Raw genomic sequence first — 24,118 nt, 5'->3', positions numbered from 1 at the left:
CAGCACGAAAAATACCTTCCGAGACAACTACAAGAGCGCAAAACTAACACCCAATCTAGCATGCATCTCATGTACATCTCCGACCCGGCGAACCCGACCAAGCGCATCTACACGCTGAAAAAGGTCATCGACGGCGAAGTCAGCAAGAGCGCGCACCCGGCCCGTTTCTCGCCCGACGACAAGTACAGCAGGCACAGGGTTACGATTAAGAAGCGCTATGGACTGCTTTTGACGCAGCAGAGTATGTTGAGCCACCAAGCTATGAAGATACATACACCCAGGATGGGGGTGGAGTTTGGGATACTGGGGCTAACGAGAAGCAGAGAACAAGGTTGCTGAGAAGAACTAAGCGCGCACACAGCGCAGTAACAACGGCATTTTACGAGCGGAAGGCGGCAGTGGGGGAATATGGAGACGATGTAGCTGGAGATGCGACAATGTGCTGGGGAGTGAAAGATGAAAGATGGAGGATGTGAAGGCATGACAAGGGCGTTCAACGGCGTATTGGCGAAAGAAAAGTCTTAAGACGCGCGCCGATTTAGTGCATGGCGGTACGGAGCGCCGAGATTCTTCTTCAGTGGTTTAAAGTCAGGGCTTTCAATGACATGGTTATACTCACTTGATCTTTTGGGGGTGCTGAACTGTGCCCATGTGCTGATGCCGAGATCTGTGAGGTGTAGATATCGCAACGTATCCGCCTGGCTAGGGAGTATGATCGACGAGATGTGTTCCACGCTCAAAGCTAAGATGACGGTAAAGAGGGTTGACAGAATGATATGTATTACAGCCAAGCTATACATGCATCGCGAGATGACAGAGCTGGCTTATAGGTATAAAGATGCAAGGAAAGAAAAGATATCTAGAAAGATGACAAGGGGGGAAAAGAACCAAGGACGCCACACACACGCTATCTACTGCCTCAAGGCACTACCTACAACGTACTACTTCTCCATCTCCTCCTCTCCATCGACAACCTCTCAATCGCCATCCTCCTGACCACCTCCTCGACATCCGCAAACTGCTCGTAGAACTTCAGACTCTCTGGATTCGCTAGCGTCCCACTCGGCTTGATCTTCTTGCCTGAGACGATTTGCTTGACGGGTAACTCGACCTTCTTCAAATTCACTGTGGTCTGTAACATACGTTAGCATCGCGCTCTCAAAAGTTCACAAGAGGAGGAAGAAGAACAAAACTCACCGGAATATCCCAAGTCTGAAACACAAACCGCGGAACATGTCTCCGACTCCTCTCCTCAGCAATCTTCCTCTTGACCCTATCCACCAACCCATCCGTATAGTCGTACCCTTTGTTCATCTTGAGGAACAGCATAACACTCTCATCCGCATCGCCAGGTCTCCGTTGCCCAACACAGATACTATCCGCGATCTCAGGGAAATGCGTCTCAATGACACTGTAGATATCCGCAGAGCCAAAGCGCACACCACTGGGGTTCAGTACGCCGTCTGCGCGGCCGAGAAAGAGGATTTGGCCCGTGATGGGATGCATCTGGATGAAATCGCCGTGTGTCCACACGCCCGGGAAACGGGTAAAGTATGCAGATTGGTAGCGTGTGCCTGCCGCGTCGTCGCCGTAGAAGTAAACAGGTTGATTGGGGAAGGACGCCGTGGCGACGAGTTCGCCTGGCTCGCCATCTGGTACCGCGCACCCGGGTCCAGATTCGATGAGGGAGTCGTAGACTTGGACTTTCATGCCTAGACACGGGCCCTGGCAGCCGCCACTATACACGGGCTCCAACGGGTTTTCGATACCGAAGCGCCCTGCGATGTCGGTGCCGCCAGAGATGTTGCGGAGGTGGACGTGAGCGGGGAAACCGGTGTCGTAGAACCATTCGAACTGTGCTTCGGGAAGGACCATGCCGGTTGTTGCTACGCTTTTGAGAGACTTGAAGGGGAATAGGGTGCGCGGGGTGATGTTGCGCTTTTGCAGCTCGTGGAGGAATTTGGGGGACGTTCCAAAGTCGGTTACGCCTTGTTCTTCGAGGATGGAGAGGAAGGTTTCGGGTGTGGGTTGGAAGGGCGAGCCGTCGTAGAGGATGGAGCGGGTGCCGAAGAGGCAGACTTGGACTGAGACGACGTACATTATCCAGCCGGTCTGCGTCGATTAGTCAGATGGGAGGTGAGATCGGGTTAGGGTAGGACTTACGGTTGTGTACTGTAGAACGACGCTCTCGGGCGTCATCTCCTTGTGCAGTATACTCTCCTTCGCGACGTTGATGAGAACGCCACCAGTGGAGTGCACGATACACTTCGGCACGCCCGTCGTTCCACTCGAGTACACAATCAGGAACGGATCCCTGAATGCCACCCGCTCGAACGTCAATGTGTTGTCCCCTCCGGCCACTTGCAAAAACTCATCCAACCGCACCGTCCTGGCCAGATGTGCGACATCGGCGGGTCTTCCAGGAAACCTAGGCTGCACAACAACACCCTCAAACTCTTCAACACCTCCTATCTCTATCCCCGCAACAATCTGCTCAATCTTGGGTCGAAGGTCGAAGGTCTTGCCGTTGTATACCGTCCAGTCATCCACGAAAACGTACTTGGGTCGAATCTGCAACAATCGTTCGAGAATGCCTTTGGCACCCATATCCGTACTGCTTGAGCTGAAAAGACCGCCAACAGCAACCGTCGCCATGAACGCAATGAAAGTGTCGAAACTCGTTGATGCGATGACAGCGACACGATCCCCCTTTCCGACTCCTCTAGCCCGCAGCGCATTCGCGAGGACACCAACTCGTCGTCGTAGGTCACCCCATGTCAGATGACGGATCTCTTTGTTCCCCTCGCGGATTTCCGTGAGAGCGATCTTGGTTTCTTCCTTGTGGACTGTGGTGCGTACGCCGGGGTAGGTGGGGTCGGCGGTGAAGAGGATGTTTTCGGCAAAGTTGAGATAGGTGCCCTGAAACCAGTGCGGATTTGTTTCCATCGGTAGCGAAGTATCGACGACTGTTGTGTAGTTGCCGGAATAGATAAGATTGCTGGTTTTCCACATGTCTTCCCAAAAGTCTGTGCGTGAGGGGCCGACGCTCCAGTTGTAGAGGTCGCGGAAGGTCTGGAGAGAGCATGTTAGTGGTGTTCAACCATCTTTGACAAGTCCTGCTTCATCGTAGACGATAACGTAGGTATATGGCATGCGATGAGTCTGGTCGAGTTTCATGTTCTTTCGTTCGTGTGCTCCAATTCTGAAGCACAAGTTCTGCCTTCTGATGCCAGCGGCAACGGCCTCTTGACTATACAAAAGAACATGCCTGACGCGCACGATGCTTCAGGCAAACATGCACCCCTCTCTGTATCACCAAGTCCGCAAGCAAAACATACCTGCATCTGCAACCCCCTTTTCGCATTCGCATCCTGAATAAACTTCCACATCGCTGTAGACTTCGGATCTGGATGCTCCCACAGCTTGCGCGGCGTAGACACTGCCGCCACCATCATGACCGGTGCCTGGTACTGGACCTCAGTCTGCATGAGCATAGTTGCCATCTTCTCCTTGTTGAGAGATCGGGTATATTGATCGCGAACGAAGATAAGGAAAAAGGTGAACTCGAAACGAACTCGAAACGAAGAGAAAAAAGCGAGTGTATGTTGGAGCGAGTACCACACTTGTCAATCCAAAGGCATAATCATTGTAATATGAACATCTCGTCCCAACGATGCGAAGTCACATGCAGAGCGCTTGTTGTTGCATATTTCCTTCTTCTGCCCCAACAATCGGCATCTACCACGCGGGGATGCGAGCGCTTTCAGTAAACAAAAGGTACGAGAGTCTCGAACAAGGCACGCCAAGTACGCGGCTAGGAACTTAAATCCATCGATTTCCACGTTTGATCCATGAGATCTGCGAAAACGCACCTTGGCCGTCAGGTACAAAAGGGGATGCTGTGGACGTTCAGGGTTTTCGATGTACAGATTCATCGTCGCACAATTGATATGTAACCGCCCATGGCTTGTCGCTTCCCCTGCTGCTGCCTCGGTGATGTCGCCGATGGGTTGAGGTCATGCGGGGAAGCTTGGATACGGATCGCATACATCCGAAGCGAACGTTTTTCGTTATACACTGTTGCTTTTGTCGCTTATCGGGTCTTATCTGGACGTTTCTGTTGAGAAGTAGATTTCGGTCTCGATCCAGTTACTCCTTTGCTGTTCCTGGAGATGATACTGTAAGGTTGTAGGTAGTGCGCAGTCAGTCCAGTTCGCTTATGAGTTGCGGGTGTCTGCGTCTTCTGTGTTGCTCCCTGCGCGCGAGCTGAAGCCAATAGAGCGGCCAGAAGGCGAGCACTTTGCATTCGGGGTCATGATCGGTTGACCATGCGACCGCGACTAATTGTGCGATGGCACGTGGCAGTTGCCAGTGCGCGCGTCTGAATGATGAATCATAGAGATGGCTGTGAGTGCACCGTTCAGGTGAACACTTAAGTCGTCACCAAGCGCACTGCTTGACTCCAGTGGCGCACGACTGTTAACGGCAAGCCATAAAGGTCCAGTCGCAAGCTGTTGCTGTTCGATTCTCCATCTGTCTGCACTATCGTCAATGTCCAGGATTTCTGCTGTCCTTACCCGGGCGATACATGAACCGGCTAATCTTCGATCCCTGCCGACTGTTGTAATATCGGTATCGCCATGTCTTAGATGTGGTTGCTTGCGCCATACACGAGTCTTGTTCTGATTGGTGCATACCCCGCGATGGTGGTCAAGACACGGTAGCCGGTACAGCTATGCCGCGGTGTCGGTCGAGGATACTATACGTGAAACTCGCTTCCAAGCAAACACTGACTGGTGGTGTGCGAACAATATTACGACCGATAATCAGATGTTCGAGAAGGTTTCTGCTTAGCCGTGAGTGTTGGCCGCGAAATTCTTGGGTTGGCCCGCCGATCCCGACTGACGGCTTCTTCTTAATTGCGTGGTTCGCCGTTGGTGATAAGTAGCTCGCCGTTGATGGACAAGCGTCAATCGCTCAAATTCCACTGATATTTTTCCGACCCGTCTTACCTGGCAATCGACTCATTTTAGCGGTACACCCCCACGTAGTATCTTGCTCCTCAAACATAACGGCGTGACTGTTGCGGCTGTAATACAGATACGCAGGCGTCGCAGATGAACCAGGATCAATGAACAAGTGTCCAGAGTGATTCGGCGCACTGCGAGTCGTCTGTCAGCACAACGTGTGGATGCCTGTGCTCCCTGATCCTTGGGTTTGTCACCTCCGTTGGTAGTACGGCTGGAACACCAACTGATGCTCGATCGCGGATCGCTGCGTCAAAGTAAGACCTTACATCAGACAATACCTGTGCGGCTCCACGGGGCCGAACATTCGTGTATGTGTTGGATTCCTAGGGAAGCGTCTGAACCAGCTAGGGTCGAGGGGCAACTGAGATTGCATCATCACAGACGGAGGCGCATGTCTCTGCTACGATGGGGCCGTGTCTCTCAGTATGTGCTTGCCTGTGGCCTTATTGTGAATCGATCGTGCCCTTAAAGCCACTTCAATGCGATGACGGTAACGGATCGGGTGGAGGGGTGTTTCGGTCTTGTGCATGTATCGCCAGGGTCAATGTCGTTACCACGTTGAGACGATCAGGACGATATTTCCGAGGCCGAGTTTGGTACCACGCGGTACGGTTGAGCGTGGCAACGGGTGCGCAAGCGTCACTGCACACGAAGACACTGCGTGTGAGACACGCTTCTCTCCATGCAGGGCCCAGACGGTATGTATGGGCGTGAACCGGACAATCGTCTGAGCTGCTGCGAACCTGACGAAAAGAAATCAGACGATGAAACGGTCGTTGGTGTTGAAGTATTGGACCCTTTTGGGGCGCCTTGTGACGCAAGCTTAGGGGGCCGGACTGTTAAGGTGCAACAAGGCTACCACAAAGCTACCACAGAACACACTGAAGTCAGCGGTAGTGACTAAGAATGGACTATGGTCCGAGCGATGCTGCAGTGAGAGTCCGGAACTGGTAGTCCGATGCTTCCAGGACGATATATGCTGACAGTAGGCAGCGAGGCTCTCTCGTGAGATGACTGGCCGCGACTGCAACTCCAACGAACCGTTGATCAGCCTTCTGCAAAGCATGTCGGTATTGCGAGCAGCCAACTAGTACGGTCCTAAACTCCGACGATAAGCTGCTAGAGGCGTAGTGTAATCTACACAGATTGCCGAGCAGATGCTAGTGGCTGCATTCGGCGACGTGACTGACTCTGCAGGCAATCAGAAGACCCTCGCAGACAAATGACGGGACACGCCTTGACTCGATGGAAATTTCTGCGGTTTGTGATTGAGAGGGCGGCACGACGAACTGTAGGTATAGGCTGCGCGGGGCCCAGGGAGGCCTGATGGTGGTGTTGGCGGTGTGGGCTACAGAAAGTGCAGCGACGAATGGGGAAGCAGCGACCGTGCACACGGTCTGCAGATAGACTGCAGGTAAACTGGAGCCATGGCAGTTGGACCGAGAATAGAGCCAGGCGATCAGCGTGTTCCTGGAGGGCTAATGCCAAGTGGATTCGGAGCCCGCTGCATGCGCTCAGAGTTAGGCGTGGGCGTGACGAGGCAGATATTCTCGTGCCGTCAGCGCAGTGCGACGACGGGCGTGCTGGGGCTGGGAGCTGGGGGCGGGCAGCGGCAGGCGTCGGAGGCAAGTCCAGCTGGGGGTCGGGGAGGCCTGCATGGGAGAGTTTGCAGAAGAAGGGTCCTCCATCCATCCCGTCAAGGTTTACTGAACCAAGGCAAGCAACGGTTAGAGCGGGCAGTGAAAAAAAGACATGGTGACAGTTATCGATGATCCTTTCGGCAATGGCGTCGCCGGGTCCTGGGCCAACCCCACACGGTGGACACCCCAGTGGACGACGGCGGGCGCTGAGTGGTGCTGCCCCTGAGCGGCACAGGAACACCTGTCAGGTCACCGTCGAGGGCGCTGGAAAGGGAAAAGGCGGCCTCGCGCGAAGATGAAAGGATGGCGATCTTGAACGCGTGCCGTCCTCTGGTGACATTGCCATCGCAACGCCCCACGGGCTTTTGCAACGGCAGCAGTCGGGTGTGCACGCCATGAGTTCGCAGCAGGCGCTCTGATGGCACTCGCTGGCAGTGTCGCTGCTGAGGGTGTGCCGTCTGAAACTGCCTGCGGGCCACTCACAGCAGGTTCCTGAGCGCATCTGCTAGTTCAGTGCAGAGTTGCGCCATGCAGCCCCCAAGCGTCAGTGCAGCGTGCCTGTGCTAGCCCAGCGTGAGATGATGAATGGCGCACCGACACGGTGAACTGACTCTTGGGTTCCCTCGCTCCTCGGTTGTACTTGAAACCTCGACGCCTGCCAGGGGTGGGCAGCCTTGGAAAGTGCTGCAATATATACAGCCCTCGCCAATGTGCGTAATATAGCGTCGGTCTTTCTCAACCCACCCTACTGCACACCACGCCTACATACAGTGCCCCTCAGTGCCTACACCTGACCCTCTGACATCTCACGCTCCAACACACCACCCCGTGCAACAGCCAGTCTCACTCAGCGCCGGCTTGCCTGGTGCTCCCAAGCCACGCACACGTCTCCGACCATTGGCGCGTAGCACCTGCACGCCTTGGTTTCAACTCGTCCCGGCTGCCGCTCAGTCCGATAGCCAGTCCGATATATCACCCACCGGATCAGCCACGCCGGTGCAATTCCATTCTCCCTCCGCAATCATGGTCGACGTTGCTGTGACTTCGCAATTGAAGCAGTGGACTTTCGCCAAGCCTGAAGTTGTCGCCCGCCCACAGCGCTCCAGTACTGACAGTGCCGCCTCGAGCCCCAACCTGTGCGACGATGCTCCCGACACCCTGCGCATAGACTCCGCCGCTGCACCAACATCGAGTCCCTCCACCAAGAAGGAGGGCAGAGTTTTCCAGGAGCGATATCTCTCCAGCGAAGAAGACCTCACTGCCGACGACGGTTCCGCCTCTGAATCAGAATATGACTACGATGACGTGGTTGTCCACGACCTCTCACAGGAGTGCAAGGCAAGGACCATGTCTGTGTCGAGATGGGACAAGGGAAAGAGCTGCGACATGGCCGTGCTAGTCTCGTACGCGAATGCAGGTCGTCCCAAGGTCGTTGAGGTCGACTGCCGCTCACCTGTCGATCGCCCAACGGTGCAGCCGCGCTCGGCCTCAGTCGCGAACCTGCTCCCAATTACCACAGCCAGCAAGCTACGCAAGGCCGACGAGGCACAGCGCCTGTCCATGAAGGTCATGCCCACAAGCCGCCTGGCTTCACCACCTCTATCCCGCTCCACATCACCCGTCGCCGACCCCGAGCCTCGACGACCCTCCACCAGCCACAGCCCCATCACACAGAAGCCTAGCACATACCCCGACTCCGCTTCTTTCACATCGTCGTTCCAGACCGGCTCAAGTCGCAGCTACTCGCCTGCACCGAGCGAGCCACCTCGCCGACCCTCTACCTCCGCTCGTTCCTCCGTATACGTTCCCGCAAAGTCCCGTCTCGACCTGTCACGGATACAAACATCACAGTCATCATACCAATCGCATAGGCAATCACAATTCGCCCCGCTAACTCCCCAGTCGCCCGCTCTATCCTTCCTCAGCTCCGACCCCTACGAGAACCAGAACAAGAGCGCGGCATCGCCCATCATCAAGAAGCCCGCTGCGCACCGACGGTTACGCTCGATCTCTATGAAGCTCTCCCTGGCCAAGATTGCCATCTCGCCAGCGAAGAAGCCATATGACTCTCGCATCAACGGCAGAGCCCCAGGAGGACCCACCACACCACTGACACCAGCGCCCATGACCCCCATGACTGCACCCATCCAAGGCTCAGATAACTTCTCCAGCCCAAACAAGCTCCGCCGCGCATCTACCATCCTCCGACCCAAGTCTCGCGGCAGCGAGTCCAAGCGGGCACCAACACCCGAGAACGCACCTCCGGTCCCGCAACTCAGCACTATGCAGCAAAAGCGTTCCACCACCATGGGCACCTCCATGGGCAGGATGACCGCCCGGGGCGCCAACGAGCGTGAGCCTACACTCGTCATACCAGAATTTCCTGGCAGCGAGACCGATGACGCGACATCCAGCATCAAGAGCCGCGCAATCCGACGACGCAAGTCACTAATGGATTTCATGGATTCCCTATGAACGCATCAAGAACTCAATTTGTTTCGAAACGCTCGCATAAATGCATAGACGAACCACCCAGCATGCGACTTCCTTGCACATGTTACTCTACCAGCCACTACCTTCTTCCCTGCTCGCCGCCTTGGCACTTAAGCAACCTTAGCGCATAATACCCGGTGTACCCATGGCGCACGACATGGCATTTCCTTGTCCTCTACTCTCCGTTCCTGTTTGTCCTCTAGAGGTTACGATACCCTCCCAGCTACTCCGTCGTTGGCATTCGCGAAGTGTTCGCCGCCACACATCCATCTGTCGCTATCATCGCATCCAGCATGCATATTTTCTTGTCATTTTACAATTTGTCGCTCAGCTCGCAGCCTGACTTTGTTTTGTTTCGGAACGAACAGTCATGATATCCCATTTAGTCGTCGTCACTTAGCGAGATGAGAGAAATAGAACCTACTTCGCTTACAACGCTTTGCCTGTCACATCGCTCCACCAGAATCCATGATCATGGCTAACACTTTTGTTTTGTGACGTACATGTTCACGGTACTCCGGAGTATCACGCCATCAACTTGCGACAACGATATCGCCAGCGCGCATGCACAATGACGCCACATCACGCAGCCCAACCACCAGGTTTCCAACCACAAACTTTCCCAGCATAACCAGGCATCAACAAACCTTCGCGAACCCAACACCACGGTCCAACATGACGTTGCCAGACCCTCTCTACAGTGGACCTTGGGTCTCAACTTCCAAAATCCAAGTTTCCTCTTCCTACAACACCTTCGGCTCCGGAAAAAAAGGCATTATTCCCAGGACCGACTGAGTTCCGCCGTCCCCACCAGCACCCTGCTTTGCCGCGGACCGAAGGCGTCCAAAGACCCAGTTTTGCGCTGTGTTTCTTTGGGCTTGGCTTTCGCAGGGTGACTGATGTGGGGACAGGTACCCTTGTTTTGTCCCTGTTAGGGAAGACGAACGAGGCGAACAGAAGGAAACTAACTGGACCACGAAACATGCAGCCTATCGGCTAACACCGACAGTTTGCAGACACCCGACATGTGTAGCGTGCGTGTCGGCTGGAAGTGTGAACTCTGTATGCTTTTTACTCGGGTATGCAAACGATAGTACTCCGAAGTAGCTACTAGAGCCGGGGGAAAAAGACTTGACAAACGCCCTCTCCGCGTATACCTGCAGTGCGACAATGATGGGAATTTGCTTTGCCTTTGCTACAGTACACGTGTAGTCCATGCGTTCCCCTCCGTCGCTCCATCAATCATACCGCCAATGAGATGAGTATCTCGACTCACCCTCAGCATCCATGCTCGGCTATCCTGACTAAGTTGCAATAAACACCGTTCTGTCCCCCGACGCGACGACCGTTTTACTCCACCCACCGCCCATCCCTTCTCCACTCCACCATCACACGGTCACACACCCACGACGCACCCCACCTGCCAGATAGACACGAGATACAGAAGAAAAAAAAGCAGCCTCACTCAGGCGATCTCAATATCCGACCCAACCCTGTCTATAACCCGCCGTCCGAAATTGACGAACAAAAAGGACCCTCAGCCCGTGACTTGACTCGGCGCTGCCGCATTCCCTTGTTCTCGCCGTGAAAACCACCGACCCCGATCAGATACCCGTTCATCTCAAACTTACCAGACAGCAACAGCGTTCCGACGACACCCTTGTGATCGCCTTGTTGCCGCCTTTCTTCCTTTCGAATGTAAGATTTCTCCGTGTGGCACGTGCGTACCTGGGTGTTTGTGGTGGCCGGGATAATGCCTTAATCTCACGACCACGACTACATGACTACGACTACGACCACGACGACAATGGGGTGGGGTGATTACTGTACTGTGTTGACATTTGCCGTCGTCCGTCCCGTCTCATGTCGCGTCGCGTTCCACTGGTTCCGTGTCGTGTTATGATTGTTCCTTCGTCAAGGTGAAACGCGTTAGGGTCCGCGAATGCGCTCATGTCTTCTGGAAAAGGAAAGAGCGTCTTGGCCGCATGGCAAGCGGGGACGAAGGAAGATAAGCTCGTGGAGGATGGATGCAGGAACGTGTGATTGTGATAGCGGAGGGACGGAGTATGGCGTGCATGTGAATGTGGTTGTGGCTGCGTAGGAGTATGAGGGCTGTTTGATCGTCCGCGAGGGATGCGTGTGGAGATGAGACGGGAAGTGGATGGGAAGTTAGGTGATAGGATGACGGACGATGAGGTAAGTGAAGAGCAAGAAAGCTATTGTCGTCATTTTGGTCATCGCAGTTCTATCGAACGAGTCCTTTAATCGACATCTTTGTTGTCTGTTAAAGCGAAGAGCTTAGCGCAGCAATAAGACCCCACTATCACTGCTTTACAGGTCTGGCACTTTCGTCTGGCGTGTCATTTCTCCTATCGCTTTGGTCTGGCTGCGCTTCTTTGCCACCATCCTGTCTTCGCTCAAATGTCACTCCAGTCTGGCTTCTCATTGAAGCGCTATGTATCACGTCCAATCCTCTGGTGCACTTCATCCTTTGACCATGCATAAAACCTTCTTGTGCGTGTACAAAATTTGGAATACATTTGTTAGACCCTCGGCCGACTATGCGGCGGCCCGGGGTGTTGGTGAGCTCGTCACTAACCGCCAAATCATGTGCTCTGTGCTCCGAACGTGTTCATTGATTCTTTGTTCGTGCAGTCGCCAACTTCCATCTCTATGTCGAAGATAAAATTTACGAATACCATAAAGTTGAGGATTGCACCCTTGTGAAGCAGGAAATTGAGGAGGTGTTCTGCAGTCTACATTGGTATTAAACCAGAATTGACAAGATCTTTGAGCGATGGAGATTTCTGATTTGTTTGGTTCGACGGCGGTAAGAGGAGATACAATGCGAGGACGCCGAGGCGCCTGAACAGGAGACTTTGCGCCGAACATGTATGGACACTTAGTAGCGGATGTAGAGTCGGGTTGGCTACGGTGAAAGAGATGTTGGTTGTGTAGCATATGTACATGAGCGGTTTGTGACATCGATCTAGTAGTCCCTGAACTCAGGCCATTGTTGTGTGACGCGCTCTGGCGCATTGATAGTAGGCATCTCCTCTGCTGTCAAAGTGACAACGTTATCCAGCGTGCTTTCAATCTTTATTACCAGGCTACGAGGGGACTGAGGTATATCGTAGCGTATCAGTTGGTTTCTCGGCATCTTTTCCTTCGCGAACCACTTGGATATGGAAGCTGTGGTCGGCTCCTCGTCCAAAATCCACCGATGAATCTTGTCCACAGTCGGTCCATATTCTAGACAGTCTACGAGACCGAATGAAGCACGATCTACAGCGTCAAGTTGTATATGAGACCATCCCAACGCATACAGAGTAAAGCTAAAGGTTGTGGTAGCTTCAGTGACAGTCCCGTCAGGGGACTTGGCATCGTAAATGAGTTCGTAGCGCAGGTTCAACTGGAACGAATCCCAACGAGAATCGCCAGAGACAAAGAACAGCCGATCTTCTTCATCCCATCGGTCAGATGGCCACATCTTGACTAACTGAACTTCCGGTGGTAGCTTGACGCGCACGGGAAATTCTCGCATGAAATCTAACAGCCTTTCTGCGTGTTGGAACCTTACCGATGGATCCAACCAATCCGAGAATCTTGGTATTGCCGGTATGGCAGTAAGGAGGTATCGTTCGACAGATCTTCGCTCGTGAAAGGCGCCAGTAGCATACTCTAGAAGATCATACGGTCCCTCTCTCAGGTACATTTCTGGACCAACTTTGCGCAGTCTTAGCGCCAAGTGCTTTCCCGTTTCGATTGAAAAGCTGTTCAACTGCATAACACAGCCATAGTCTTGAGCCCAAAGGTTGCGCAGACGCGTTTTGATGCCGACATTGGTAAAGGAGAACTCGTGAGCTTCCCTCCCATACATGCGTTGCACGATGTGACCATTGACAAAGTCTTTTGGCGAATGCGCGAGAACACCGGTAAGCGTCCATCTGTCAACCCCTGGAGGCCGCACGCATTGCCAAGCAAAGATACTGAGATCGGCTTTCGAACGAATTATTTCCTCTTGAAGTCGCTGGAAAGCCTTTTCAGCCTCGCCGTACAGTAATGGGAGATTGACGCCAAAGATTCCAAGTAGGCAGTAGGCTATATCTTCAGTCCGCGTGGTCTTTCTCTTTGCCGCCCAAGACATTCTTGTTGCCACTGACACCAGGTCCAATGACCGATTATGCAGTAGGATCTCTACGCCAATGCCAGTGATGGTCGACAAATTATCGACAAGATCCGTTTTGAGACCGATGTAGTTCCATCTGGCATTATAGAATTGAATGTCGCGTGGAGCAATCAGTTCTTGGAGAGTCCAACCACGCGTGAACCTAGTATGCTCAGTACGCAAAGCGTAGATGGAGTAATTGGGCGTACCAGCGGCATTTCGGTAAATCGACACTTATCGCTGCAGCGGAAGCCAAGTCCTCCAGATGGACGTAACAGACTTTTGCATCTTTGTACCATCGATACATGGAATTGATCGCTTCCGTAAGCTCAGCGCTACTGCTTTTGTCAATGCAGCAGGTATCGATCCAACAGTGCGTAATACCAGCTTCTTTCGCGATCTCACACGTCTTGACAATCTTCCTGTAGCCTCTCATGGAGGCATCACGGGTTTCAACGTAGTCCCTATACGACACCTCCTCATTGCCCCACGTGTGCGATAGAATTGCGTATGGGGGGATCGATGCGCCTATGAACTCTTGGAATTTCCGAGTCCTTGTGTTGATAAGACGCATGTTGTATGCCGGAGGCGGAGATCTGGAAAGCGGGGAAAGAGGATGTGCCAGTATCTCAGCCTGACGGGTAGAGGAGCTGAAGATGCATGTCGCTTAACTCAGCCCGGGCATGCATCCTCAGATAGGTAAGACGCATCCTTCTTTGCTGTTAAGCCTATCCATAATATCTACGTGATGATAAGTTTGAGAACGCGATGGGTCTTGTATCGTAGATGACTGTAGTTCGTGGTGTGAGTGAATGGCAAAGTCACACGTTCACAGACGCGTTCGCAGAACCGCTAGCTTGTTCCATCGTTAGCGCCAACGACGTCATGGTAATTCGCGTCTGGCGTGACGACGGCTCCACTTTCACAAGCTTCGAGACGCGCATCTCTCCCCGTCAAACCTCTGCCGAGTGATGCTTGTGGCTTAGCAAACATGGCATCTGCGAGCGATGTTCTTACCCTCATTAGCTCTTTGACACTCCGTCTGAGCATATGGATCTTCCTGCGATGGGTACGTACGAGGAGAGAACGAGTAGCTTGATGCATGCAGCTGACCGTTCTGCAGATACCCACAACAATCGTGCCTGCACTTGCGACCGCCCTCACGCTCGTCTACATCCCCTCCTTCTTCACCAGCTTCCAGGACACGGCGCAATACAAGATCATATCCGATGAACTCGACATCATTGTGAAGGAGACTGTCGGTGGACGCGGCGATGACTCCAGCGAAGAAGTACAGCTCATTGACGGTGCCGATGATGGGCCGCTGAAAGAGCTTGACGTCCAAGAGACTGTCCAATATGAGGAAAGGGAACCCAAGGTGCTGCGTACGCTGCTCACTGGGCTCCCAAGTCCTTCATCAGCTATGTGGAGCTGGATCACCTTTGGCATCAACATGGCTCTGATTGCCATGGCCTTAGACGTTGTCTATCGCGCTCCGTTACTCCACCAATGCCACGATGCGAGCTTTGCACGCGTCGGCTACGTGTCGGAAAACAGCGCAAAGATCCTAGTGCGAGAGCCGTACGCCTTTGACGTGAAGGTCCTCTATCGCTCCATCGATGGAACCGAACGATCGTGGATGCACAAGACCCACCGCGCCAGCCAACCCGAGTATTGGCTCACCAACGAGACCGACTTCACGACCGTCATGAACATCGAACATCTGCGACCCGATCTGCCTTACGAGTACATCATCGAGACTTCGCGGGGAAACATATCAGGCACCTTCACGACCGCGCCGAAACCGGGGCGCATATCGATGCTTAAGGACAACAAATACACTTTCGTGCACTCGAGCTGCATCAAGCCTCGCGTCCCGTACACGCCCTTCCAGCACCCTCTCGAATTCCCCGGCATGAAACACCTAGCGCGCTGGCTACCAGAGCTTAAGCCCTACTTCATGCTGTTTCTCGGCGACTTCATTTACGTCGACGTGCCACATCGTCAGGGTAGCGATGTAGAGACCTACAGACGCGAGTACCGACAGGTCTACTCTTCGCCATCATGGCCGGCAGTGAGCGAGAACCTGCCATGGATCCACGTCATTGACGATCATGAGATTCACAATGACTGGAACAGCAACATGACGGGTGTAGCAGTCCCAGCCTACGACGCCTTCACGCACTACAACGCCGCGCCCAACCCTCCTCCTCATCGCGAAGGTGTCACTTACTTCTCTTTCACACAAGGCCCAGCAGAGTTCTTCCTCCTCGACACGCGACGATACCGTACCCCCGCGAGCAAAGACGCTTCTGACCCCACGAAAACCATGCTCGGTGCCCAGCAGCTCTCCGATCTTCTGGACTGGATACATAAACTACCACCTCCGGGTGTTCACTGGAAGTTCATTGTCACGGGTACACCCTTCACAAAGAACTGGCAATTCGGGTCGGAAGACACATGGGGCGGGCATCTGTATGAGCGCAGACGTATCCTGGAAGCTGCCTGGGACCTCTCTTCCGCGCACGATATCGGCGTCGTAGTCCTTAGCGGTGACCGTCACGAATTCGCCGCTACGTCTTTTCCACCACCGAAGGATGGCAAGTGGCCTACGAGCGCTACGGTACATGAGTTCAGCACCAGCCCGCTGAGCATGTTCTACCTGCCCTTCAGAACATACAAAGAGACAGATGACGAGGACGTATGCCTCAAGTACCTTCCTGACGGTAACAGCAAATTTGGTGCTGTGGAGGTTACCACACCTGAACACGGAGAGCAGAGCTTTGTCAACTACAGGCTGTTCATCGACGGAAACGAGGCTTGGACGCACAGCATCAGCACACCACCAGGGAGGAGTGGTAGCCATAGGGCGAAGGATGCCGTGTGGGGATAGTGGGTGCTTGGAAATGGCAGAGTCGAAGGTGTTTTCGTTAGTTTTAGCCACATGTCTTTTTCCAGAAATGAGGAACAGAGCTCCTGTTTTGAGGAATAGTTTTCGTAATCTGGGTATCTTCCATTGATATCATATGTTCCAATTTCATCCCCACTTCCTCTTCGCTTTCTCCTCGTCTTCCTTGGTCCACTCCCGTGGTAGTACGGCGAAGACAAGATACGAGGTATGCGTCTTGAGCTCCGGCTCAGTCCTATGCACCAGCCTGCCCTCCTTGAACAATGTCCGACTCTCCATGTCCTTCTTCGACTGAGCAAGCCTGTCATGTTTACTCGGCGGCACGCCTTCCATCTTCTTCTTCTTGCCCTTGCCCACCTCCCCGCCCTCACCCACATTCTCCCCGCGTTTCCGCGCCTCAGCCTTTCGCATGACCTCTTCCTGCTTCTCGCGCTGCATGCTGTGGAACACTGCCGCGCGGCCTTCCACGTCCCTGAGTCGTTGTACCGCTTCCTGGACGTTTGCGGGGTGCGCGTTGCCGCCACGCACACCTTCCTCTTGTAGACCGACGCGCTCGCGACGTACATCGAGGCGCTTGGCGTTGATCTCTACCATGTCTATTTCCACCCAGCCGAGGGTGCGGAGGGCGGAGACGGTCTTTGTGACTTGTTCGATGCAGGGCGAGAACGTGCAGATACGGACTGCGTTGCGCGGATTGAGGGGGCTGCGGAAGGGTTTCGAGGAGGAAGTGTTCGGTGGTGGTGCTTCGGTTGCGGGTTCGTCTGGCGTGGATGGGTCTGAAGCGACGGACTTCAATGCGGCGGAGGAGGGAGGGGAGCGCGTGAGGTGATTAAGGGCGTGCCATGGCGCTGGCAGATCGAGGAATACGCAGTCGGCGTCTGGGCCTGTCGAATCTTCGAGATTGAAACCGTCGTTGTATACGTCGCGATGGGTTACTTTGACTAGAGGTTCCAGGCCGTGCTCCTTGATCTCGAGCTGTAGCTGCTCTGCGCGCGGTTGGTGGTACTCAAAGCTGTATACGCCGCCAGTCCGTGTCTTGCGCTTCCTCTTCTTGGATGTGCCCACTGCATTCTCCTCGTCGCCGTTTGTCTCGGGCTCTGTAGCTTGTGTCCCCGGGTAGCCATTGTAGACGGCTCGTACCGATGCATGCGTAAAGCTTCCACTGCCTGCGCCGGCCTCGATTATGTGGTCGCCCGGCCTTGCGCGCAGTCTCTGCAATATGTAACTGTAATCGGGCGTGTATACGACTTGGGTGCGGTGCGGTAACGATATCGTCCACATCTCTGGTGTAGGTGGTATGAGATGCGCAAAACCACTACTCGCTGCAGCAGCCTTCACTATATCCTTCTTCGCCGTATCCGGCTCGGCGACTGGTGTGCCCTCTCCTTCATCTTTGGTGTCTCTCTTGCGCTTCTTGTTTTTTCCGCGCGACCCAGTGTCGACAAGGGACGCAAGAATTTGCGTGCCCCAGGGCTGGCCGACAAGTGTACTATGTGGGAAAGAACCGAATCGCGTGTTCTCAACCTTGCCTTCAGGATAGTCGGAATCGGCCTCGGGTCTCAAGACGGCAGGAATAAGTTGATCGCGGCGCAATTGCAATATACCGAGATTGTCTGCTGTCGCGCAAGTCCCCGGGTCAAGGAACGGGGAAGGTGTCGTCGCCATGGGTGAGAGAAGTCGCGACAGACCAAAGATGTGGAGATGATGCGATCGCGACTCGGAGCTCCAAAGAACAAAAAGATATTCAGCGGGGAGCTTTCGAAGACGCTATTGGAGGGGAACGCCAAGCCCTCACTGACAGGGATTCTTATTGCTCACCCATAGACCACCAACAGAACGTGACGAGAACATCACTTACTGACTCACCGTAAGCGGCTCCCGGACTTACACCTGGCCTGACTACTAGCACCGTTTCCCGTCACTCCTTACAGTCCCATTTCCCGCCACATTGATGGTACTTGCTTTCCGGTCTTTGTCCCGCACCGTCAAATCGCCTTCCCCACTTCTACTTTCGAAAACCAACTGCACTTGGATACACAGGAGTCAAATATCGCCAAGATTAGCAGCCAACATGGCGACACCGGCGCGCACCCAACCTCCGTGGAAGGAACCCAAAGGATCAAGCCCAGCAAAATTGAAAGTCTGGAACTCGTTGACGAGATCAAAGAACGACTTCGTACCTATCGATCCTGAAGGCAAAGAAGTCAAGTGGTACAGTTGCGGTCCCACCGTCTACGACGATGCACACTTGGGTCATGCTCGAAATTACGTCACAAACGACATTCTGCGGAGAATCCTGGCCCAATACTACGGTTACAGGCTGAAGTTCGTTCAGAATATCACAGACGTTGACGACAAGATCATCCTGCGCGGGCGCCAACAATATCTTCTCGCTAAGTTCAAGGCCGATAACCCAACTGTAACGGATGAAGTTGTCAACACTACCATCAAAGCCTTTGACGCATATGTCAAGAAAAACCTACCTCTGCTCAGTGAGGATGTCAACATCGGCAGCTTCAACAGCGACTCTGCAGAGAAGTATGCCAATGTCATTCAGGGCAAGTCCGTCGACGGTGTTGGTCCGCCAGGCGACAAGGAAGCGAAGATCAAGATGCACCTCCGGACGGCCAGCACAGCAGTCACGTCGTTGCTGGCTCCATCGAAGTCGACCCCTGAGGATGTGGAGATTTTCTATGCTGGCGCTGAGGACGTACTGTTACCTTACCTCGACTCACTATATGGTTCAACTATCGATGCCAGCGACCACTCGGTTTTCACGACACTTACCAAGAAGTACGAAGCGCGCTTCAACGAGGATATGCGAGCGCTCAACGTCCTGGATCCGGATGTAGTCACTCGCGTGACTGAGTACGGCGATGACATCGTGGCTTTCGTAGACAAAATTATCAAGAACGGCATGGCATACAGCACATCGGATGGATCTGTTTACTTCGATATTGAGAGCTTCGAGAAGAGAAAGGGGAACCACTACGCACGCCTGGAGCCATGGAACAGAGGTGACACGAATCTGCAAGCAGATGGCGAAGGTGCTCTGTCAACAGTCAAGACCTCGGAAAAGCGCAACGACTCCGACTTCGCGCTCTGGAAGTCATCGAAACCGGGAGAACCAGCATGGAAGAGCCCATGGGGCCCAGGTCGACCAGGATGGCATATCGAGTGCTCCGTTATGGCTTCGGCCGTTCTAGGCGAACAGATGGACATACACAGTGGAGGTATCGATCTCTGCTTCCCACATCACGACAACGAACTAGCACAGTCAGAAGCCTACTGGCAAAAGGAAGGCGGTGCGCAGTGGGTGAACTACTTCCTCCACATGGGTCACCTGTCTATATCCGGTTCCAAGATGTCAAAGAGCTTGAAGAACTTCACCACAATCCGCGAAGCCCTGAGTCGCGGTGATTGGAATGCACGGAGTTTGCGCATCATCTTCCTTCTCGGAGGCTGGCACGACGGTATCGAAATCACACCAGACATGCGAAAGTCGGGTTCATCATGGGAGAGCTATGTCACCAACTTCTTCTACAAAGTTCGGGATCTTGAAGTACACCCAAACATCAGTTCGACCGGTGCTGAAGACGAGAAGGTGAAACAGTCTCTTGAATCTGCGAAGGAGAAAGTACACAGGTAAGACACGAGAAGATGGGTATCGAAACTTTTACTAATGTAGCATCAGTGCGCTAGCCGACTCGTTCGACACACCTACCGCTATGCGTGCGATTTCCAGCCTCATCACCGAATACAACTCAGCCGACAAGGCTGGACTGTCTGATGATGTCTCATTCGACGTCGCTCGCTACATCACCCGCATGGTCCGGATATTCGGCCTTGACGGTTCAGCTGACCCCTGGGACGGTGGCATCGGCTGGGCTGGCATCGATATTCCTTCGGCCGCCAAAGAGCACGTATACGCTGTTTCACGGGAACGGGACCAAGTGAGGCAGCATGCCATAGCCGGCGATCTCAACGAGAACCTAGACTCTATCATCGCCCAGCATAACCCCGCGAAGCAACAAGACATAGAAGCAGTCCCATATGCCGAAGTCCTTTCCACTTTCCAACAGTCTCTACAAGACCTCGCAAAGAAGCAAGCGCCAGCAAAGGACTACCTCGACCTGTGCGACCAGCTCCGCGACACGCACCTTTGGGATCTCGGCATCTACCTTGAAGACCGCGAGAACGCGCCCGCCATGGTCCGACCGGTCGACGCAGAGCTGCAAGCCGCCCGCTCTCAGAAAGAGGAAATTGCTCGTCAGAAAGCGGAGGCTAAGCTCAAGCGCGAACGCGAGGAGGCGGAGAAGAAGGCGAAGCTCGCAGAGCAAGCTAAGATCAACCCTAAGGACATGTTTAGGACTGAGGAGTATAGTGCGTGGGATGAGGATGGTCTGCCGACGAAGGATAAGGACGGTGCTGATGTGGCTAAGGGGAGGGTGAAGAAGCTCAAGAAGGAGTGGGAGAAGCAGAAGAAGTTGTTCGAAGAGCATATGAAGGCGTGAGCTAGTATGTCATAGCTAGTGATGTCAACATTCTATCTGGGAAGGTGTATTACGATTATTGAGATAGCTTTAGGTATGAGTCCTACTGCTTCGGCAGGCTACCATAGCCAGTATGCTAGCGATATAGCTTGCCAGCCTCCGAGTTGCACGGAATTTTCCTCTGGCCTCATTTAGATGTTCGTGATGATGAACCGCGGAACCGAATACGGCAAGAGAGGGGTCCAACAAGACCCTATTAAGCCATGCTTACAGTTACATCTCTGCATCGGACTGTCCTCCGGCAGGCTTCACCAATCGCCCTCAGTCGTGACGAAGAACCTTCCGATCAATACATATTCCCGTGCGCTCCTGTTGCCAGAAAGTTTCTGTCATCGATTTAACTCGTTTACCTCCTTCCTTTGAATTGATTCTATCAATTTTGTGTTATACACTGCTCCTGATCACCTTTCTTCCACACCACCGCGAACAGCCGTAACCACGACATGGCACACAAGCCAAGCAGTTTGCGTTACAAGTTGAATAACCAAGCATCGTTCCGCCTGATACACCGCAATACCGTCCAAGCTTCTGTCAACATCCTCGAGAAGGCAAACGATCGCATCAGAAAATGCAGCATGGAAGGATCAACGTTTGAACTCCCAGAGTACGGCAAGGCTGCCGCACTACAACAACGGTTGGATGAAGGCCAGTGGCCTGTCATCGTTAAAGTCAATTCGGAAGTTGACGTAGAGCTTTTGTTTGCGTTGAAAATAGCTCACGAGTGGCTACCGAAGGTGGTAACACACGTAGACTTATTGAAAAGTCTTACTGCTTTCTTGGAGCCGTTTCCTGTCTTCTTCTCCTGCCGCCTGCGGACTAAAGAGGATGGTCGGGTTGCCAACAGAGAGCTGGTCACTCTGCAAGACAACTGCATGTATAATGTTGACAATTTCTTATCCCAACCAGAAGATATCTCAGCTCATTATGCTGGCCGCAGCCTTCTTATCTTCAACGAGATGCGCACCATTGCGCAATGGATGTGCGTGGATCCTGAGCAACGCCTATACAAGAAACCGTCCGACTCGCTACCGACCAGGAGCTCAACGGTGTCCTCCAAAAGATTTATCAAGAGCTGCAGTGTGTCGGTCCAGGCTGATGCGCAATCTCAAGCTGGTATGCAACATGCTGGTCCTGTTGATTACCTAGGCACGCTTGCTAATGCACGAATTAGAAAGCGATACCATCTTTACGCCATCCACGACGCGTACATCTTCTCCTCACTTCGTGGAGATATGTTCGCACTGTCATATGCCGCGATCTACCTCGTAGCGACATCGCGACGAAGATGACCAACTGGTGAAGGTGGTGGCGAAAGCAGGTCTGATTGAGGTTACCACATGGTCTGGTCGCCCAAGCGAACGGATTCTAGTTTTAATGATATATCCGCAAGATGATTAGAAAAGTAAAACTCCACCATTATTATGATGTAGATTGTGGTGTCGTGTGGCAATATTGATGAGAGCCGTAGGGCGCGCTTTGAAGATCGACGAGCCCAATTAGGTTAGCGTAAAGTATACCAACGCGGTGTTATTGCCGAAATTTTGGGGAAGCAGCCACAAGCTTTCCCCATATCCCCAGGCAAAGCTTCGCAATTGGACATCCTGCGTGCAGCATGCATACAGATCCAACAACCAAGCTCAAGATGGCATCGGATCTCAGTTAGCCTCCGCGGCCGGAGAGTGGGGACGATGAGTTGAAAAGATGGTTGACCGTCGGATAAAACACCGAAGGATGCGCTTCTTTCGAATACCCACACACCAGCCACACCACCTCTTGGAAGCCGTACTCTTCGTCTTCCTCATCACATCAGGCAATTGACAACATCCTTTCCAGTCCGTTGAGATGAGTGCCAACCGCGATGTGGAGAAAGCCACGATATCGGAGTTCGGAGAAGCGCACACCGAACGCCATCACGAACGCCATCATGACGCGTCGTACGCCTCAATAAGGGTTCCATCAAGACCAGCATCCCAGCACGAAGAGGAGGAGATCGAAAGAATACCGACATACCTTACTCATACATCTCGTACCAAGAAGTCGGTGATCGGACTGGCTAAGACAATTACCGCTCGTTCGAATGCATCCGTCATCGACCCTGGGCCACCGCCTGATGGGGGTGCCAAAGCCTGGGTGCAGGCGTTCATGGGCCACTTCGTTATCTTCAACACGTGGGGGATGATTGCGACATTTGGCGTCTTCCAACAGTATTACACGCTCGACCTGGGTCTTGAACCATCAGCCGTATCCTGGATCGGAAGCTTCCAGATGCTGGGTCACTTTTCGCTGGGCATGTTGACCGGGCGTCTTTTCGATGCGGGATACTTCTACTGGTCAGTGATACCCGGCATGCTCGTTTCCTGCCTCGGCATGTTCATGACCAGTCTGTGTACGAAGTACTGGCAGATCTTCCTTGCGCAGGGTGTCATGAATGGAGTTGGAAACGGGATGCAATTCGCGCCTGTTCTGGGACTTGTTAGCACATACTTTGCGAAGAATCGGAGCGTGGCACTCGCGATCATGGCCAGCGGCAGTGCGACGGGTGGACTCGTCTACCCAACGATCGCACGACAGCTAGTTCCCCGAATTGGTTTCCCATGGACTGTCAGGGTGATGGCTTTCATGATGCTAGCTGTGGGAATATGTTACAGCTCCCTGTTGAAACCACGACTACCTCCGAGAAAGTCTGGCCCAGTGCTCGAACTCAGCGCGTTCAGAGAAATGCCGTATAGTGTATTCCTGATGGGAGTTTTTCTCATTGCCCTTGGGCAGTACTTCGCCTTCTACTACATCTCATCGTTCGCGATCGATATCCTTGGTCTACCATACGCAACCTCCATCAACATTCTGCTAGTATTGAACGGTGTCGGTGTCCTTGGTCGTATCGTACCGTCCTATTTCGCCGACAAGTATACCGGGCCGTACAATATCTTAATACCCTTTTGCTTCGTCTCCGCTTTTGTACTTTACTTCTGGCCTCTAGTCAACAGCGAGCCTAGCCTTTACGCTTGGGCGGTGTGCTATGGCTTCTTCGTCTCGGGATTCCAAGGAATCTTCCCGGCTGTAATGACTACGCTGACAAAGGATATGAGTAAAGTAGGTACGAGAAATGGGCAGGGACTTGCCATCGTAGGTCTGGGCACTTTCATCGGGCCACCGATCGCAGGAGCGCTGATACAAAGCAATGGTGGAGGTTATCTTAGCGCGCAGATCTTCGCGGGAACTGCAGTGTTGCTAGGAAGCTGTATACTGGTTGTGGGACGGTGGAGTATCACAGGATTGAACCTGAAGGTACGAGTATAGAATAGCAGACTAAGCGATGTGCATGC

At 53.4% G+C, this 24,118-nt stretch overlaps 8 protein-coding genes across 8 annotated transcripts; 5 read left to right on the top strand and 3 right to left on the bottom strand.

Annotated features, from left to right (window-relative positions):
• Nucleotides 1-60: 60 nt before the first annotated feature.
• On the top strand, nt 61-349 carry NOP10 (snoRNP complex protein; the record flags this gene model as incomplete). The annotated part of the gene is made up of 2 exons (XM_049386582.1): nt 61-241; nt 324-349. 2 exons carry the CDS (start codon nt 61-63, stop codon nt 347-349), a joined length of 207 nt encoding a protein of 68 aa, XP_049245352.1.
• Nucleotides 350-931: 582 nt separating this feature from the next.
• J4E84_003972 (uncharacterized protein) lies at nt 932-3,494 on the bottom strand (the record flags this gene model as incomplete). Its single annotated transcript, XM_049386581.1, has 4 exons — nt 932-1,132; nt 1,198-2,112; nt 2,164-3,072; nt 3,339-3,494. 4 exons carry the CDS (start codon nt 3,492-3,494, stop codon nt 932-934), a joined length of 2,181 nt encoding a protein of 726 aa, XP_049245351.1.
• Nucleotides 3,495-7,693: 4,199 nt separating this feature from the next.
• On the top strand, nt 7,694-9,145 carry J4E84_003971 (uncharacterized protein; the record flags this gene model as incomplete). Its single annotated transcript, XM_049386580.1, has 1 exon — nt 7,694-9,145. The coding sequence occupies one exon, from the start codon at nt 7,694-7,696 to the stop codon at nt 9,143-9,145; it is 1,452 nt and encodes a 483-aa protein (XP_049245350.1).
• A 3,007-nt stretch (nt 9,146-12,152) lies between these two features.
• On the bottom strand, nt 12,153-13,905 carry J4E84_003970 (uncharacterized protein; the record flags this gene model as incomplete). The annotated part of the gene is made up of 2 exons (XM_049386579.1): nt 12,153-13,564; nt 13,716-13,905. The coding sequence occupies 2 exons, from the start codon at nt 13,903-13,905 to the stop codon at nt 12,153-12,155; spliced, it is 1,602 nt and encodes a 533-aa protein (XP_049245349.1).
• Nucleotides 13,906-14,322: 417 nt separating this feature from the next.
• On the top strand, nt 14,323-16,224 carry J4E84_003969 (uncharacterized protein; the record flags this gene model as incomplete). Its single annotated transcript, XM_049386578.1, has 2 exons — nt 14,323-14,400; nt 14,455-16,224. 2 exons carry the CDS (start codon nt 14,323-14,325, stop codon nt 16,222-16,224), a joined length of 1,848 nt encoding a protein of 615 aa, XP_049245348.1.
• A 144-nt stretch (nt 16,225-16,368) lies between these two features.
• J4E84_003968 (uncharacterized protein) lies at nt 16,369-17,904 on the bottom strand (the record flags this gene model as incomplete). Its single annotated transcript, XM_049386577.1, has 1 exon — nt 16,369-17,904. One exon carries the CDS (start codon nt 17,902-17,904, stop codon nt 16,369-16,371), a length of 1,536 nt encoding a protein of 511 aa, XP_049245347.1.
• Nucleotides 17,905-18,310: 406 nt separating this feature from the next.
• On the top strand, nt 18,311-20,753 carry J4E84_003967 (uncharacterized protein; the record flags this gene model as incomplete). The annotated part of the gene is made up of 2 exons (XM_049386576.1): nt 18,311-19,884; nt 19,934-20,753. The coding sequence occupies 2 exons, from the start codon at nt 18,311-18,313 to the stop codon at nt 20,751-20,753; spliced, it is 2,394 nt and encodes a 797-aa protein (XP_049245346.1).
• A 1,881-nt stretch (nt 20,754-22,634) lies between these two features.
• On the top strand, nt 22,635-24,092 carry J4E84_003966 (uncharacterized protein; the record flags this gene model as incomplete). The annotated part of the gene is made up of 1 exon (XM_049386575.1): nt 22,635-24,092. One exon carries the CDS (start codon nt 22,635-22,637, stop codon nt 24,090-24,092), a length of 1,458 nt encoding a protein of 485 aa, XP_049245345.1.
• Between the last annotated feature and the right edge of the window lie 26 nt (nt 24,093-24,118).

This window comes from Alternaria hordeiaustralica, assembly GCF_023758085.1.
Source record: "Alternaria hordeiaustralica strain BMP 2776 chromosome Unknown scaffold_6, whole genome shotgun sequence".
NCBI lineage: Eukaryota > Fungi > Ascomycota > Dothideomycetes > Pleosporales > Pleosporaceae > Alternaria > Alternaria hordeiaustralica.
Note: the sequence above shows the minus strand (reverse complement) of the source record. Positions and strands in the feature narration are given on the sequence as shown.